General features: G+C 43.2%; 2 protein-coding genes across 10 annotated transcripts in view; one reads left to right on the top strand and one right to left on the bottom strand.

The window, feature by feature from the left end:
• Positions 1–16,630, bottom strand: part of TTC3 (tetratricopeptide repeat domain 3) — a 367,670-nt gene that overhangs the window by 233,239 nt on the left and 117,801 nt on the right. For 5 of the 6 annotated variants that reach the window (XM_050916320.1, XM_050916326.1, XM_050916335.1 and 2 more), the window contains 5 exons: positions 15,589–15,645; positions 14,135–14,211; positions 13,546–13,701; positions 7,850–8,765; positions 6,140–6,205 (listed from right to left, as the gene is read on the bottom strand). In XM_050916320.1, coding sequence (XP_050772277.1) covers positions 6,140–6,205; positions 7,850–8,765; positions 13,546–13,701; positions 14,135–14,211; positions 15,589–15,645 — 1,272 coding nt within the window. The remainder of the gene's footprint in view (positions 1–6,139; positions 6,206–7,849; positions 8,766–13,545; positions 13,702–14,134; positions 14,212–15,588; positions 15,646–16,630) is intronic. The other variant, XM_050916303.1, reaches the window with a different exon arrangement.
• Positions 1–16,630, top strand: part of VPS26C (VPS26 endosomal protein sorting factor C) — a 104,118-nt gene that overhangs the window by 76,044 nt on the left and 11,444 nt on the right. Inside the window, exon 8 of one of the 4 annotated variants that reach the window (XM_050916598.1) lies at positions 5,339–5,797. The exons of the other annotated variants lie outside the window; for them this stretch is intronic. Within the exon in view, the coding sequence (XP_050772555.1) occupies positions 5,339–5,346 (8 nt within the window). The 3' untranslated portion in view covers positions 5,347–5,797. Of the gene's footprint in view, positions 1–5,338; positions 5,798–16,630 lie in introns of those variants that run through there. 4 annotated transcript variants of the gene reach the window in all.

Raw genomic sequence — 16,630 nt, 5'->3', positions numbered from 1 at the left:
CCATTCCAGCTAGGTGTGCGCGCGCCGCGTGCACGTTCGTCTGAAGATTTTTACCCTAGGAACACTCGGTGGGTCGGCAGGGCGCCCCCTGGAGTGGCGCCGCTATGGCACCAGATATATACCCCTGCTGACCCATCCACCCCTCAGTTCCTTCTTGCCGGCTACTCCAACAGTGGGGAAGGAGGGCGGGTTTGGAATGGATATGAGCAACACATCTCGAAGAACAACAGTTACAAAGGTGAGTAACTGTCTTTTCTTCTTCGAGTGCTTGCTCATATCCATTCCAGTTAGGTGATTCCCAAGCCTAACCTAGGCAGTGGGGTCAGAGTGAGACATTGTGGAATGTAAGACCACAGAGCCAAAGGCGGCATCGTCTCTGGACTGCTGGACCAATGTGTAGTGTGATGCAAAGGTGTGGATGGAAGACCAGGTAGCCGCGCGACATATTTCCTGGATGGGAACATGGGCCAGGAAAGCAGTAGATGAGGCTTGAGCCCGAGTAGAATGGTCGGAATGTGAGCCAAATCATAGCATGTGTGGATACAGGATGTCACCCAAGATGAAATCCGTTGGGAAGAGACTGGCATACCCTTCATGCGCTCTGCGACAGCTACGAAGAGCTGAGGCGAACGTCGGAAGGGTTTGGTACTCTCAATATAAAAGGCGAGAGCACTGCGGACATCCAAAGTATGCAGCTGTTGTTCCCGACGCGATGAGTGCGGCTTCGGGAAAAAGACTGGTAGAAAGATGTCCTGATTAACGTGGAAGGCAGAGACCACCTTAGGCCGGAATGGCGGGTGCGGTCGCAGCTGTACCCTGTCCCTGTGGAATACCATACCATATACGAGGGATCCGTAGTCAAAGCTCAAAGTTCTGAGACTCGTCTAGCCGAGGTGATAGCGACAAGGAAGGCTGTCTTCCAGGAAAGGTATAGCAGCGAGCACGTGGCTAAAGGCTCAAAGGGGGGACCCATAAGCCTAGCTAACACCAGGTTTAGATCCCAGGTAGTGGTCGGGCGCTTGACCTGAGGGTAAAGCCACTTCAAGCCTTTGAGGAATCTGGAAACTATGGGGTGAGAAAAGATTGAACTGCCAGTTTCCCCAGGGTAGAAGGCGGAAATAACTGCAAGATGCACCTTTATAGACGAGATCACCAGGCCCTGCTCCTTGAGGGACCATAAATAGTCCAAGATAATGGGGACCGATACACCTTTGGGGATAAAGTTACGCTGAGCGCACCAGGGCGAGAAGCGCTTCCACTTGGCGAGATATGTCATCCATGTGGAAGGCTTTCTGCTTCCCAGCAGCACCTGTTGTACTGAGGTGGAACAACGCAACATAGATTTGACTCAACCAGACAGCAGCCATGCTGTCAGATGAAGGGACTGCAGGTCCGGGTGGTGAAGCCTGCCGAAGTCCTGTGTTATGAGGTCCAGGCAGAGTGCCAGGGGGATCGGGTCTGCCATAGAGAGGTCGAGCAACAGGGTGTACCAATGCTGTCTCGGCCATGCCGGAGCGATCAGGATTAGTTGGGCTCTGTCCCTGCGGAGCTTGAGTAGGACTCTGTGGACGAGAGGAAAGGGTGGGAAGGCATAAAATAGGTGCTCCTTCCACAGAATTAGGACTGCATCCGAGAGGGAGCCCGGGGAGTGACCTTGCAGGAAGCAGAACACCTGGCATTTCCTGTTCTCTCGGGAGGCAAAGAGGTCTACGTGGGGAAACCCCTACTTCTAGAAGACAGAATGGAGAATGTCCGGATGGATGGACCACTCGTGAAATAGGAAGGATCTGCTCAGTTCATCTGCCAGAGTGTTCCGGACTCCTGGGAGAAAGGACGCTACCAGGTCTATTGAGTGGGATATGCAAAAGTCCCAGTTGTATCGCCTCTTGACAAAGGGGGGAGGATCGTGTCCCTCCCTGCTTGTTTATGTAATACATCGCTGTTGTGTTGTCTGTGAACACTGCAACACAACGACCCTGCAGATGGCGCTGGAACTCTTGGCACGCCAGTCGGACTGCTCTCAGTTCTCGGACATTTATGTGTAGCGCCAACTCCCAAGACAACCAAAGGCCTTGAGTGCGCAGGTGCCCTAGGTGAGCACCCCAGCCGAGAGAGTTGACGCGTCCGTTGTTAGGGATGCGGAGGGCTGTGGTAGATGGAACGGCACACCTGCACACCCCAGGGACAATGTCAGCCACAAGTCGAGGGAGCCAAGGATGCTCAGTGGAATTGTGAGTACAATATCTATGGAGTCTCTGCCTGGACGGTAGGCTGAGGCAAGCCAAGTTTGAAGGGGACTCATGCGCAGTCTGGCGTGCTTTGTCACGAATGTGCATGCAGCCATGTGACGGAGGAGGCCAAGGCAAGTGCGAGCTGAGGTTGTCGGGAAGCTTTGAAGTCTTTGTATAAGTGAGACTATTGCCTGAAAACGAGGTAGAGGCAAACTGGCCATTGCAAGATTGGAGTCCAGAGTGGCCCCAATGAACTCTATCCTTTGCGTAGGCACTAGAGTAGATTTTTCCAAATTGATTATCAGGCCTAGACGCGTGAATAGGTCCTTAATGATGCTCGCATGACTGGTGACTTGTGCCTCGGAGGTCCCTCGAATAAGCCAGTCGTCGAGGTATGGGAAGACATGTATTCGATGATGATGGAGGGAGGCAGCGACTACCGCCATACACTTCATGAATACCCGAGGGGCTGTGGAGAGGCCAAAGGGAAGAACCGTAAACTGATAGTGTTGATGATTCACCACAAAGCGTAGATACCATCTGTGCGGAGGGTAAATTGCAATGTGGAAATACGCGTCCTTCATATCAAAAGCGGCATACCAATCTCTGGGATCCAGGGAAGGGATGATGGTCCCCAGGGATAGCATGCAGAACTTGAACTTTTTCATGAATTTGTTCAGTCCTCGCAGGTCTAGGATAGGCCGGAGGCCTCCTTTCGCTTTGGGGATTAGGAAATATTGGGAATAAAACCCCTTGCCCCTTAATTCCTTCAATTACTCCTCTATAGCTCCCATTGTAAGGAACCTCCGAACCTCTTGCAGGAGGAGTTCTCGTGAGAGGGGCCCCTGAAGGGGGACGAAGAGGGGGGTTGAGAGGGAGGGGGTGAAATAAACTGAAGATGGTATCCAAACTCCACCATGCGTAGGACCCAAAGATTCGAGGTTAATCGGGACCACGCAGGGAGGAACGGGGAAAGACAGGTGTAAAACTGAAAAAGATCCTGGGAGTCAATTGGTACACTGCTCTCGGGCGCACCCTCAAAAGTTTGATTTGGGTCCCGCTGTTGGCTTGGTGGGACCGGAACTGTTACCCCTTTGAGGTCCAGACTGACATCTGCAGTTGGTACAAGCTCGCCTTCTGGTAAAGTCTTGTCTTGGCCTAAGCGGGGGGTAAGGGCGCTGAGTTGGGAGCGGAAGGATCTTCTTTGAGTCTATGGCGTATGCATTCCAAGCGAACGCATAATTACACGATTGTCTTTCATACTCTGTAGCCTAGGGTCCGTCTTCTGTGAGAATAAGCCCTGGCCATCAAATGGTAAGTCTTGTATAGTGTGCTGAAGCTCAGGTGGCAGGTCTGACACCTGCAGCCATGATATATGTTGCATGACGATTCCAGAGGCGACCGTTCTAGCTGCCGAATCGGCGGCAACTAGCGAGGCCTGTAGGGAGGTCCGCGCTACTTTCTTTCCTTCCTCCAAGAGTGCTGTAAATTCCTGGCGGGAGTCTTGCGGGACCAGCTCAGTGAAGTTCCCTACTGCCTCCCAGGTGTTGTAATTATATCTACTCAGGAGGGCTTGTTGGTTCGCTACCCTGAGTTGGAGGCCTCCCGCGGAATAGATTTTTCATCCCAACAAATCCATTCGCCTAGCCTCCCTTGACTTAGGTGCAGGGGCTTGTTGGCCGTGGCGCTCCCGCTCATTGACGGACTGTACAACCAATGAACAGGGAATGGGGTGCACATATAAGTACTTATACCCCTTGGAGGGCACCATGTATTTCCATTCGACCCCTCTGGCTGTGGGCGGGATAGATGCCGGGGATTGACAGATGGTGTCTGCCTTAGCCTGGATTAAATGAATGAACAGCAGGGCCACTCTGGTTGGTGCCTCCACCGACAATATACTTATCACCGGCAGCTCAGGCTCCGTCAAGGCAATCAACTCCCTTGCTGTAGAGAACGTCTCCGGCATGGAGGGCACGATAAGCTCAACCGCGGCGTGTGCCGGGGAGCTGGTAGGCACTGGACTCGACGGCTCTTGCGAGACCGGAATCAACGGCGCAGAAGACGTCGGTGCCGTGGCAGTTGACAGTGCCAGGCGGTCCGACTTAGTTAGGCGCTCTGACTGCGGCGTAGGCACGGGAGCCGCAGGAGTCTTATGCTTCTTGATCCTTGGGGAGAGAGAGCGGTGCCGGGCAGGAGCCTGGGCCGGTGATGGCTGGTGTCGAGAAGTCTTCACGGTGCCCGTGCGCTTAGGTGCGGAAGAGGCACTTGTCCCCGGTGCGGCAGTCGGTGCCGAAGATGGAGGAGTTAGAGCTGCCTCCATCAGGAGCTGCTTGAGCCAAATGTCCCACTCCTTTCTCGTTCGGGGCTTGAAGGCCTTGCAGATGCGGCACTTGTTTGCGAGGTGGGATTCACCCAAGCACTTGAGATAGGAGTCGTGAGGGTCTCCTGTGGGCATCGGCCTATGACAGGCCGAGCATGGTTTGAAGCCCAGTGAACTGGGCATGGACCCCGGTACCGGGTATGGGGAAGGGGCTAATCCTCAATCCCTCTTAACTATATACAATAACTACTACAAAGAACTAATAAAACTAACTAGAAATATAGAATATTGAACTATATACACAATAACAATTAGAAACAAGCGAATAGCTAGGGAGGTGGAGATCAGCTAAGCCACGCTCCACTGTTCCAACGACTGACACGGGCGGTAAGAAGGAACTGAGGGGCGGATGGGTCGGCAGGGGTATATATCCGGCGCCACAGCAGCGCAACTCCAGGGGGCGCCCTGCCAACCCACCAAGTGTTGCTAGGGTAAAAATCTTCCGACGAACGTGCACGCGGTGCGCGCACACCTAACTGGAATGGATATGAGCAAGCACTCGAAGAACTTTTGTTATAGCACTCAGTATCCTAGAGTAACAACATGAGACCACAATACATTTATAGGAAAAAGATTAATGTGAACTATGGTCCAAGATCTTGAAAAACTTTGTTGATAAAAGATTAAAAAGACTTGGAATTCAACTCAAGAAACAAATACTGATTCAGCACTGAACTAGCATGAACATTTTGAAGGTCTATTAAACTGCCATTCAATATCACAGGGAGTTAGATACTCCTATCAACTTGATACGTCTACATCCCAGAATGGAGGGAAGTAATCATGCTCAGAATTGTTGGAAAGGAAGAATTACAAAATGCACCACTGAAACTGACTCCAATGTTTGAGCAACAACTAGAGAACCTGAGCTCCACAATCGCCACTTCTTTTTTCATTAGACCTCTATGAATTCAACATTATGACATATTAAAAAGCAGGTCCAAACAAGATGGATTAGGGGGGACGGGGGACCCAAAGGTCACTAAAATTCTCTGTCATTTTTAACAAGATTTATCCTTTCACTACTAAACTTTTTGGGGATGCTTTTTATCTCAAGCTCCTCTTGAGCTATACAAACGGAACATTTTCATGTAGTATGGGTGATTTAAGCACTCGTCCAAAAAATCCTATAATGATAGATTTTTAAGTTTTACTACTAAGTGACTAATTTGTTGAGTTAATAAATTAGCGAGATAATAAATTAAATGCAGCAAAGAATCCTGTGGCACCTTATAGACTAACAGAGGTTTTGGAGCATGAGCTTTCGTGGGTGAATACCCACTTCCTCAGATGCATGTGAGGAAGTGGGTATTCACCCACGAAAGCTCATGCTCCAAAACCTCTGTTAGTCTATAAGGTGCCACAGGATTCTTTGCTGCTTTTACAGATCCAGACTAACACGGCTACCCTCTGATAATAAATTAAATGACACTGTGCACATCTCGCTGGGCCCTTAATTCTTCCTTATCTAATCGGCAAAGACTTTCATATCAAATATTGCCTAAGTAAAAATACATGTACTTACTTGTTGAGTTTCAAATGGATAAAAAGGCATGGTATTAGTGTCCTTGTCTGCTAATTCCTGATTTACCTAGAATACAAACAACCACTAGTTATTTAAATAAAAGTAAAAAATTGTATCCCATCTACACTTGTAACCAGTCCCTTCAAAGTTTTGTAGTGTAGATGGGCCTAACTTAAAGGCACATTAACATCTCTCTTAGATCATGAGTAGTTCCCATCTACCAGACTTGAAGAAACCACCTTGAGGATAACAATATTGTAAGTGAGTTCCCATAAATGGTTGCATGTGTAAGAGAATGTTGGATATTTTGGTTGAACTTTCTCCACTCTCAGGTCAACAAACAGATATTCATATTATGTTTAAAGAGCAATCCCTTCCCTCAGATTCCTTAAAAAGAAGCTTGAGTGAGCAAGCAGAGTTTCTCTGAAACCTGAGGATAGGATTTTCAAAAGTATTCACAACTGGCCTCCAGCTCTCACTGAAGGCAGAGGGAGTTTTACCATGGACGTTGATGAGAACAGAGTTAGGCCAACACTGAATGCTTTGAAAAAACCACTTTGAGTTCAAAAACAAATTATTACCATGAATAATGTGTAATGCCTGAAAATACAGTTTAACTATAAATTTGCATTTGATAATCTGTAGCACAGATGGCTCTAAAAAAGTTAACCTCATTAGGGACAGTAGTGATAATGGAATTCAACATCTTTGTTTTATCTCCACTAACTTTCAGAGACCCTAAGAAATCCCTAATATAGAGAAAATAGTTACTAAAAGTATGGTGCAGTTGCATTTTCCCACTGTACTAAAAAGTCTTAGAAGTTCACTTCTGCTGATCTTGCAAAGATTTAAATATGGCACCGCTGAAAATATATGTCATTACTAGGCACACAAGGGGTTCTTTTTTTTTTTGTCAGTGTTTCATTATATGCAGGCATTAGTTTGAAAACTGTTTTCCAAACGGAAAAACAAGGGAGAACAATCTGATTTTCTTCTCTTTGGTTTGAAGAGATGAAGGCACATTTTTATTTAATTTATTTATGAAAATAGGCAAACCCACAATTTCTATAATACCTTCTCATTCCTATATAAATATCTGCCTTTTTGCACTAACATAACCAACTGATATAAATATAATTGTGAAAACATTAGTGAAGTGGTGTTGAGGAGCCTTAAAGGGACGAATCCTGCAAACAGTTAGCTTAAAGTACTATGCTTGTTACTATCTGCAGGACTGGATCCCAAAACAAAAAGTCAAATTTAGTCTTAGCTCACAGTGGACTAGTAAATACATAGATATTCTGAAATCCTGAATTTAGTGTATATTAACATAAGACGACAATTTAAATATCTATATATGTTAAACTATTTTATAAAATACAGCTAACGTCTCATTTAGTACATATCAATTTAAACAACCACTGAAATAAAAAAGTTACAGAACAAGAACCTTCCCCAACCTGTAAGATAAATTTTATACTGCTTGTGTAACTCTCTCCCTTTTCATGTATATTTTAGGCATAAAAAAACTCAAATGTCCCTTTAAAGTATTAAAGGGACAAATGTAAATGAGCTGCAAAAAGTGGTTGTGTCTGCACTGACAGCTCTAGAGAATTAAGTGTTCTATTTATCAAGAAAGAACAGGACAGGAAATTTAATGCATTACTAGTCAAAGATCCTTAAAAGAGTTTCTTCCTTTTAATTTCTTACCTGAATAGCTATCATCCTTGTAAGTGGAATGCTTTTCACTACAGGTGTATTTTTATTCTCAAATTCCATCTTAACAGCAGATAGATCATATTTAACTTCCTTAATACTGCTCATACCCTGGTCAAGATTATCTTCATAAGAGCTGTAGTCTGACTTCATCAATACATACTGAGGGTCCGGGTATGTTTGTATTTGACTTGGTATATGATTGCCAGATATGTACTCTCTGTCCGAAATTGCTGTTTTATCAATATCAAGAGGAGCTTCATAATCAGCATATATATAACTAGGTTGCCCAGCAACATCTGGAGTAGGAGGTATTTGAGAAATCATTGAGAACGTTCTTTCATTTTCATAACCCGAAGAAACCTTAGTCTGAGGTATATCATGATTATCAGAAATAGAGGAATGCAGTAATGCATTTGAAAAAGATAGTGGTCCTTCTATTGTATCAATACTCTGACTAGGGAGAGAATGCACTGAAATATAAGAAATATGTGAGGAATATCCCGTGACTGAATAATCTGGAGTTTCACAGTTTGCTACTGTAGTATTAGTAGAAATTAGCATATAGGGTTTAATATAAGACACTGGTTTGAATTCCTTAGCAGCTGGGTTTAACTGTAGTTTGCTCTTGGAATTTTCAAGACTATTTTGATAGTTTATGTGATTTTCCTCTTCATTTCTAGTATCTTCTTCAGTCTCAGTATTTTCCTTAAGCAGAATTGCATGTTTCATCAAACCAATCAGATTATCCATCATAACAAAATGAAGGGATTCCAGAAGGAAAGGTTTCAGACCACCTGCATCTTCCACAATCTTACGAGCTTCTGCAGGGAAATGTTCATATTCTCCAATTAACAATTTATCATCAATTTCCATGGGACCATGTTCCTCCAAGATCTGAGAGAAATAGCTTGGAAAAAAAACAGTTATACTCATTAATCCAAGCATTTTTCATTTCACTTTTAAGTCATACTTGATATTTACATTACTGTTTTAACAGTATCAGAGGGGTAGCCATGTTAGTCTGGATCTGTAAAAGCAGCAAAGAATCCTGTGGCACCTTACAGACTAACAGACGTTTTGGAGCATGAGCTTTCGTGGGTGAATACCCACTTCATGCATCTGACGAAGTGGGTATTCACCCACGAAAGCTCATTCTCCAAAGCGTCTGTTAGTCTATAAGGTGCCACAGGATTCTTTGCTGTTTTAACAGTAATTTCTACAAAAACAAATAGCATTAGTAATGTATTAAGAAACTTTTGAAATCAATTTTTTCAGAAAAAAACATTAAGAAACGCCTACTAATTCTAGATATTTGCTCTCTATACCTCTTCTACAAATTAACTTCTCCAAATACAGTGCCAATATAAAAAGGAGATGGCCACAGCTAAGAACTAAAATCATGATTTATTGTAATAAGCTGAAAAACAGAATCTCACAGTTAACACTTTATTTCTCCAAAGAGAAACTAGTGTTATATACTTTATCTGAAGGGTTAGCAAGGAAAAGATAGTACGTAACTAAGGCCTGGTCTATACTACACGTTTAAAGCGAATTTAGCAGCGTTAAACCAATTTAACCCTGCACCCGTCCACACAAAGAGGTCCTTTATATCAATATAAAGGGCTCTTTAAACTGGTTTCTGTACTCCTCCCCGACGAGAGGAGTAGCGCTGAAATCGGTATTGCCATGTTGGATTAGGATTAGTGTGGCTGCAATTCGATGGTATTGGCCTCCAGGCGATATCCCACAGTGCACCATTGTGACCGCTCTGGAAAGCAATTTCAACTCGGATGCACTGGCCAGGTAGACAGGAAAAGCCCTGCGAACTTTTGAATTTCATTTCCTGTTTGCCCAGCGTGGAGCTCTGATCAGCACGGGTGGCCATGCAGTCCCAAACCCAAAAAGAGCTCCAGCATGGACCGTATGGGAGATACTGGATCTGATTGCTGTATGGGGAGACAAATCTGTTCTATCAGAGCTCCATTACAGAAGTCGAAATGACAAAAGCATTTGAAAAAATCTCCAGGCTATGATAGACAGAGGCCACAGCAGGGACTCAGCACAGTGCTGCATGACAAGCATAACGGAAAGCCAAAGAATCAAATAGACGCTCATGGAGGAAGGGAGGGGGGACTGAGGACTCCAGCTATCCCACAGTCCCCGCAGTCTCCGAAAAGCATTTGCATTCTTGGCTGAGCTCCCAATGCCTGAAGGGTGAAAAACATTGTCCGGGGTGGTTCAGGGTATATCTCGTAAATTAACCCCCCACCCCGAAAGAAAAGGGAAAAAAATGGTTTCTTGTCATTTTTCAATGTCACAGTATGTCTACTGCATGCTGCTGGTAAACGCGGTGCTGCAGAGATGAAGAGCAGCATCCCCTTCCCTTCCTTTCCTGATGGCAGACGGTACAAAATGGTGGAAAACCATTGTTATCCCATGAGTGCTCCTGGCTGGCCTCGGTGAGGTCAGCCAGGGGCGCCTGGGTAAAAATGGGAATGACTCCCTGTCATTCCTGGCAGACAGTACAAAATGCTGGGTAACCATCCTCATCATAGCAGCTGGAGCCTGAGCTCCATCAGCCCCCTCCCTTTCGTATCTAAAGAAAAGTTTCTGTACTCCCTGGACTATCACAGCAGCAGGTGGCTGTGATCCTCTCCACCCTACCCCTTAATGTCCTGCCTGGACTATAATAGCAGCTGGAGGCTGTCTCCCTCTCATTTTATCTCGCTAAAAAGTCAGTGTTTCTTATTCCTGCATTCTTTATTACTTCATCACACAAATGGGGGAACATTGCAATGGTAGCCCAGGAGGGTTGGGGGAGGAGGGAAGCAACGGGTGAGGTTGTTGCAGGGGCACCCTCTAGAATGGCATGCAGCTCATCTTTTCTGTGGGATCTCTGGGGCTCTGACATGGAGCGGCTGTGCTCTCTGGCTTTCTAGTAGACTTGCCCCATATTCTAGGCATGACTGACTTTATTTTATGACACAACATAAAGAAGGGAATGACCCGGGGAGTCATTCCTATTTTTGTCCATGCGCCCCCAGCCGACCTCAGCGAGGCCAGCCAGGAGCACCCATGACAGCAGCAGACGGTACAAAAGGATTGATAACTGTCACTGCCAATTTCCAATTGCAAACGGTGCAAAATGACTGATAACCATCATCACATTACCAATTTACAATGGCAGACGGTGCAACAGGGATGGTAACCATCTCTGCTACCTTGCAAAGGCAAATGAATGCTGCTGTGTAGCGCTGCAGTACCGCCTCTGTCAGCGGCATCCAGTACACATACCGTGACAATGACAAAAGGCAAAACAGGCTCCATGGTTGCCATGCTATGGCGTCTGCCAGGGCAATCCACGGAAAAAGGGCGCGAAATGATTGTCTGCCGTTGCTTTCACGGAGGAAGGAATGACTGACAACATTTACTCAGAATCACTCGCGACACTGTTTTTGCCCCATCATGCATTGGGATCTCAACCCAGAATGCCAATGGGTGGGGGAGCCTGCGGGATCTATGGGATAGCTACGGGATAGCTACCCACAGTGCAACGCTCCAGAAATCAATGCTACCCTCGGTACATGGACGCACACCACCGAATTAATGTGCTTAGTGTGGCTGCGTGCACTTGACTTTATACAATCTGTTTTACAAAACCGGTTTATGTAAAATTGGAATTATCCCGTAGCGTAGACATACCTGTATTTAGCTGAAGTACATGGATGTTAAAAACAAGGTAACTGGAAATGTAGGAAATAATAAAAGCTCAGAACCTAGGCAACATGTCACTGCAGAAACCACTGGGGCGATATTAAAACTAAGATGACTTGACCTTACTTAAAATAGCTAAGTGAACATGAAAGGGAACAATGAAAATAAACCCTATGAAATGAAAACATGCAGGAAATATAGGATTCCTCGAGATTTCTGATGACGTGTGCTATACAAGTTAGTTTTTCTACAAAGAGAAGAGAAAGGTACCTTCACCTGCACTAAAACGCTTCAGAGAGGAATATGCTGATTAAACGACATGTCTTTTTTTAAAGAATGAAACCGCTCACACTACTCCATCAAACACCAACAAAAAACTCCTATCCACACTCCCAACACTATGCAGAAATAATACAGCTAAGGCAGTAACTGTAACCACCAGAGAAAGAACTGTGTGTGTCTAATCTTTCAAATTGTGTAAAACAGTAATTACTCTGCAATAAACAGCCTGCAAAGTTCCACTGCTCAGAGTAGAAACCAAAAAAAACAGAACTGTGACACAGTATTCAGCTATTCAGCAGATTAACTCCAGACTAGAGACACTGGTTAATGTACATTTGTGGGTAAAGTAGACAACACACACACTGTCCAATAAATTAGGCCTACAATTTGATGTGATCTTTGCATTACAGGTTCTAACTCTAAATTTTCTTTATAATTTGGTGATTGCGGCAATGAGATATTAAGAAAAAGACACCCTTCTTTAAAACTGGTCATTCTGAATTACCCTCTCTCAGATACCCTCTACACAAACCATCTCTCTGCCATTACCACTGCTGTGTTGCGGGTGTTTTGTGTTCTTTTAAAGAATCTACTGCTTTTAATAACTTTTAAGGTTATTAAAAATATACAGAAAAATGTTTCTCTCTTAGGAGTCTGGTTTCTCTGACAACAATTTGTATACAGTCATTTCATTGTTTCACCTGTCCATGGAGATCTTTTATGCAGCAATAGAGAAGACAAAACAACATTTAGAATATACGGAAATGTTACTAATAAACCACAAAATTTGTCAGGACAACTCAAGAGGGAGGTGCAATAACAAAACTAACTGAAAATGTTTTTTGCAAATTGGCTAGATGTCAAGTTGAGAACATCAGTGTTAGACACAGTCAACTAATCTCACTGAAGTTTTAATTTCTGCTGGAAATATAAAATAAGGGAAAAGTGTGTCCATTCCGATCTCTGTGAATTATTCCTTGATGACACAGCTGCCATTTTTATAGTGAAGCAAATGAGATTTAAGTGCAAGTTAGTATGCCAACAACAGAGACACACATCTCAGGAAATTAGTAATAATATCAAAATCTTCCACTTCTAAGTCACTTGTTCAGCCTTAACAAAGGGCTGATAGAAATCAATTACCACCAACTGCCAGCTATCCTGTGGCCTCTGAAATAAAACTGGTCATCTCTGTTCAGTTCCCAGCCGTCTGATGTCCACATCAAACCCAATACCACCACAATGTTTACATAGAGACCTTTTAACTCAAAGTTGAAACATATTAGAGGAGGAGGATGTTAGAACAGATGCTATGTCAGCAAAACATATCAATTCTGCCTCCAAGGCTGTCAAGCTACCAGAAACAACCTCCAGCTTTCCCTTGAATGGAATTTCTTGTTCCCTTACATCAGCATTTATAGGGGTACAACTGGCTCTCAATTTAGGTGTATACTTCAAAAGTCTGAGGTATTAGCCATTATCAATTACACTCTAAACTTAAATTTTAGGATGTTTCATTTCTGTCTACTGGTTCAGCATTTCTTCCTTCAGAAAATACTATAGATTAAATCTCAAATGGATGATGCAGAATTTATCTTCATGTAAAATGGAAAATTCACTCAAATTTAAAAAAAACAAAAACAAAAAAAGGCAAATACTTGAAATGACTGAACAGATAAGTTTATACCTACTCATATAAATTTTCACATGTTGGGTCTGGGTTATTATCCAAAAGTCTCTGATAATCATTAGTGTCTGAAACATTGTCATATAGAGCTTCAAATTCTTCCACTTGATCACGAAGATATTCTGGAATTATGAAAGGTTCACCAGGATTCATAAAACTTCTGTTGGGAAGAGAAATCTTATGATTTAAACAAAACAAAAAAAACAGACCTTGGTTTATTGGACTCATCCAATTGACTATTGCACAGGACCCAAGATTATTTGATTAAATTAATTTTAAAAGTTTTAACAGTAATATTAAGAGTGGCTTGGTACCTCTAAGCAACACCCTGAGAGTCTGAATTTCTTGGTATCAGCATTTTTTTAAATTTTTTTTTAGGCTAACTACAAAGCCTTTGTAAAGATTTTTTTCTACCCTTAAATTACTGATAAGTATCCTCAACCTCAACTTTCATCTTAATACATTTTTTGGTCCAATATCTGTTTACGATTTAAATCCTTCTGGGCAGGAACTGTATCTTTTCCTTGTTGTGTAAAACAGCACACTTCGGGGTGCTATACAAAACAATAATAAAATTGCCTGCTGGTACTCACAATGTATTTTCTTCTGGAAATATACTGTCTTCTTCTCGGGTTAGTGCACCAACTCCACCAGATAGTACTAAAATAGGCTAGATTAAAAATATATATATATATTTTTTTTACTTTGCCACAGTATATAAAATTCAAAATATCTACAAGACAGTGATCCACCATCAGGAATGTAAGTGAATTATTTGTTTCAAATCCTGTTTTAGTTTGACATGTATTCAGATGCCTTATAATGAATATGAAATTTGACCACCATGATTACAACAAAAGCTAGGGGACTCTGAGTAAGCCTGCCCAAAAATCCTTCCAGAATTACCGTATATACTCGTTCATAAGCCAAATTTTTTTTAGTAAAAAAGGGAAGTACCAGAGAAGGGGGTCACCTTATGAAAGGGTATGGAGAGGGAGAGGTGGGATACAATCCCTCCCCTCAACAGAGGGAGCAAGAAGAGGCAGCACAGCCAGCAGAGACAGAAGGGAAGAGGCGGGGCCAGAGTGTCTCCGCTTCTGGCCACGCTGCTCTACCCCCAGCCTCCAAAGCAGCTGCAGCTCCAGGGCTGGCAGGCTGCAGCCGTGCCGCCCAGCCCTGCCCCCAAGAGCAGGCTGTGGCTCCGCCACCCGGCCCTGCCCCCAAGAGCAGGCTGTGGCTCCGCCGCCTGGTCTGGCCAGACGGAGCAGGCTGCAGCCACGCAAATAAGGTGGGAAGAGATGGGATGAGGAGAGTGTCGGGGTCCCGGGCTAGGGGTGGGGTCATGTGGAGGGTGGTCAGAGGGGTTTGACGGGGTATCTAGTAATGGATTTGTGTTTTTTCCCCCTGAGCTTTTAAGAGATACTTTCTGCTTTTTCAGTTACTAACATGTCCCATAAACACAATCAAAAGAAGGGGAAGACATTCCCTATGTAAATATTGTACAGCTACACCCTCTCACAACGTGGATCTTCCTCACAGTCCCAGACACATTCACCTTTGTTGATTATGTTACATGAAGCTGTTGAATTAGTAAAAGCTCCTGTGCCATATCTGATTTGTATTTCCAGTCTGAACTGGAGCCAAAAAGTGTATTTCAGCACTGAAGTAATCACAGTTGATTGGGTTCTCTCTATCTCTACGGTACTGAATTCGCTGCCCGTCCCCCCTATCCCCCCCACATACTGAAGAGTGAGGAAATTGTTGGAAATGCTGATGTGGTCAGAACCATAGTTGTTTGTGAAACTATGAATATATTGCCTTTTACTTGCTGTTACTACAAATTTCAAATATTACTTGAATTGCTACTTACAACATTAATTGTACCTTACTGACATTTTCTATCTAGGGACCTCTCTCTAACTTAAACTTCAAGAATATTTCTCAACATGGTATTTTGGAAAATACTCAGTTTTAGACTTATAAATACTACAAATTCCAATTTTTAGTAAATCGGTGTATAGAAATAAGCAATACAATTATTACATACCCTTGATTCTTTTATCTTCTTCTTCCTATTTTTGTTTTTAACTTTGATACCATTAGTCTAAAACAGAAATATAAAGTCAATAGCTACTCATTAAGGAGAAGTTACCATGTGTTTCTTACACTGACACACAGTTCTTCAATTAAAACTCTCCTATCGTTTGGAATAATAATTTACAGAGAACAACAAGCAGTGTTTTTTTTCACTTCTGGAAACCCACGTGGGAAAATAATTTGGCACAAGTCTTGTATTTAGACTGTTCCACTCACATGAGTTCTGTGTTTTCCTCATTTTCCACTGTTATTATAGGGAACATGGGTTTTAAAAAGAGAATTGACAATTTTTCTGTTTCTACTGCTTGTTCCCCACATGAAGCAATGATTCTGTTATGTGACAACTTCTGTAACAGTCCCCAGTGATGTCACAAACACCACAACTTCACTTAAGGAATAAGCTTCAGAAACAGGGCAACTGTTGACCATTTTGTTCACATGAAAAATATCTCTATGTGGTAAGTGAGGGAGGGAATTAAGAATTATCTTCACTTATTGTTAACAGGAACTGGGAACTGAATTGACACAACTGACTGAAAGATTATTTCCTTTCCATTTTTCTTCCTTTCTATTAAGGTATTTTTCTTCTCAATTTATGTTTAACATTGAAGTCTAATTTCCAACAACAACAATTATTTGTGGCAAATTGTAGCGATACTGTATGTCATTAGCTTACTTTGGTATATAAATAATACACCAAAACCCATAAATATTTTAATACAACAATATTTACATTACTCTTCAACTTTAGTTTCCTCTGAAACTGGAAAATAGCACATGGTTCCACATTCCGTTGACATCTACATTCATTAACCTTGTCAAAACACCCATTATGTGTATCAGAAGTTAACTGTATTGCATAGGTGGACTAATTAGCATACAGAATAGATACATTTTTCAACCAGAATGCTTCAAACACATGAGCACCACAGACAAATGCATATTCTGTTATTCCACTTGGCAGAAAGATGATATTACTAAAGTTGTACGGT

This window comes from Gopherus flavomarginatus, chromosome 1, assembly GCF_025201925.1.
Source record: "Gopherus flavomarginatus isolate rGopFla2 chromosome 1, rGopFla2.mat.asm, whole genome shotgun sequence".
Classification (NCBI taxonomy): domain Eukaryota; kingdom Metazoa; phylum Chordata; order Testudines; family Testudinidae; genus Gopherus; species Gopherus flavomarginatus.
This window is presented reverse-complemented; position numbering and strand designations above follow the sequence as displayed.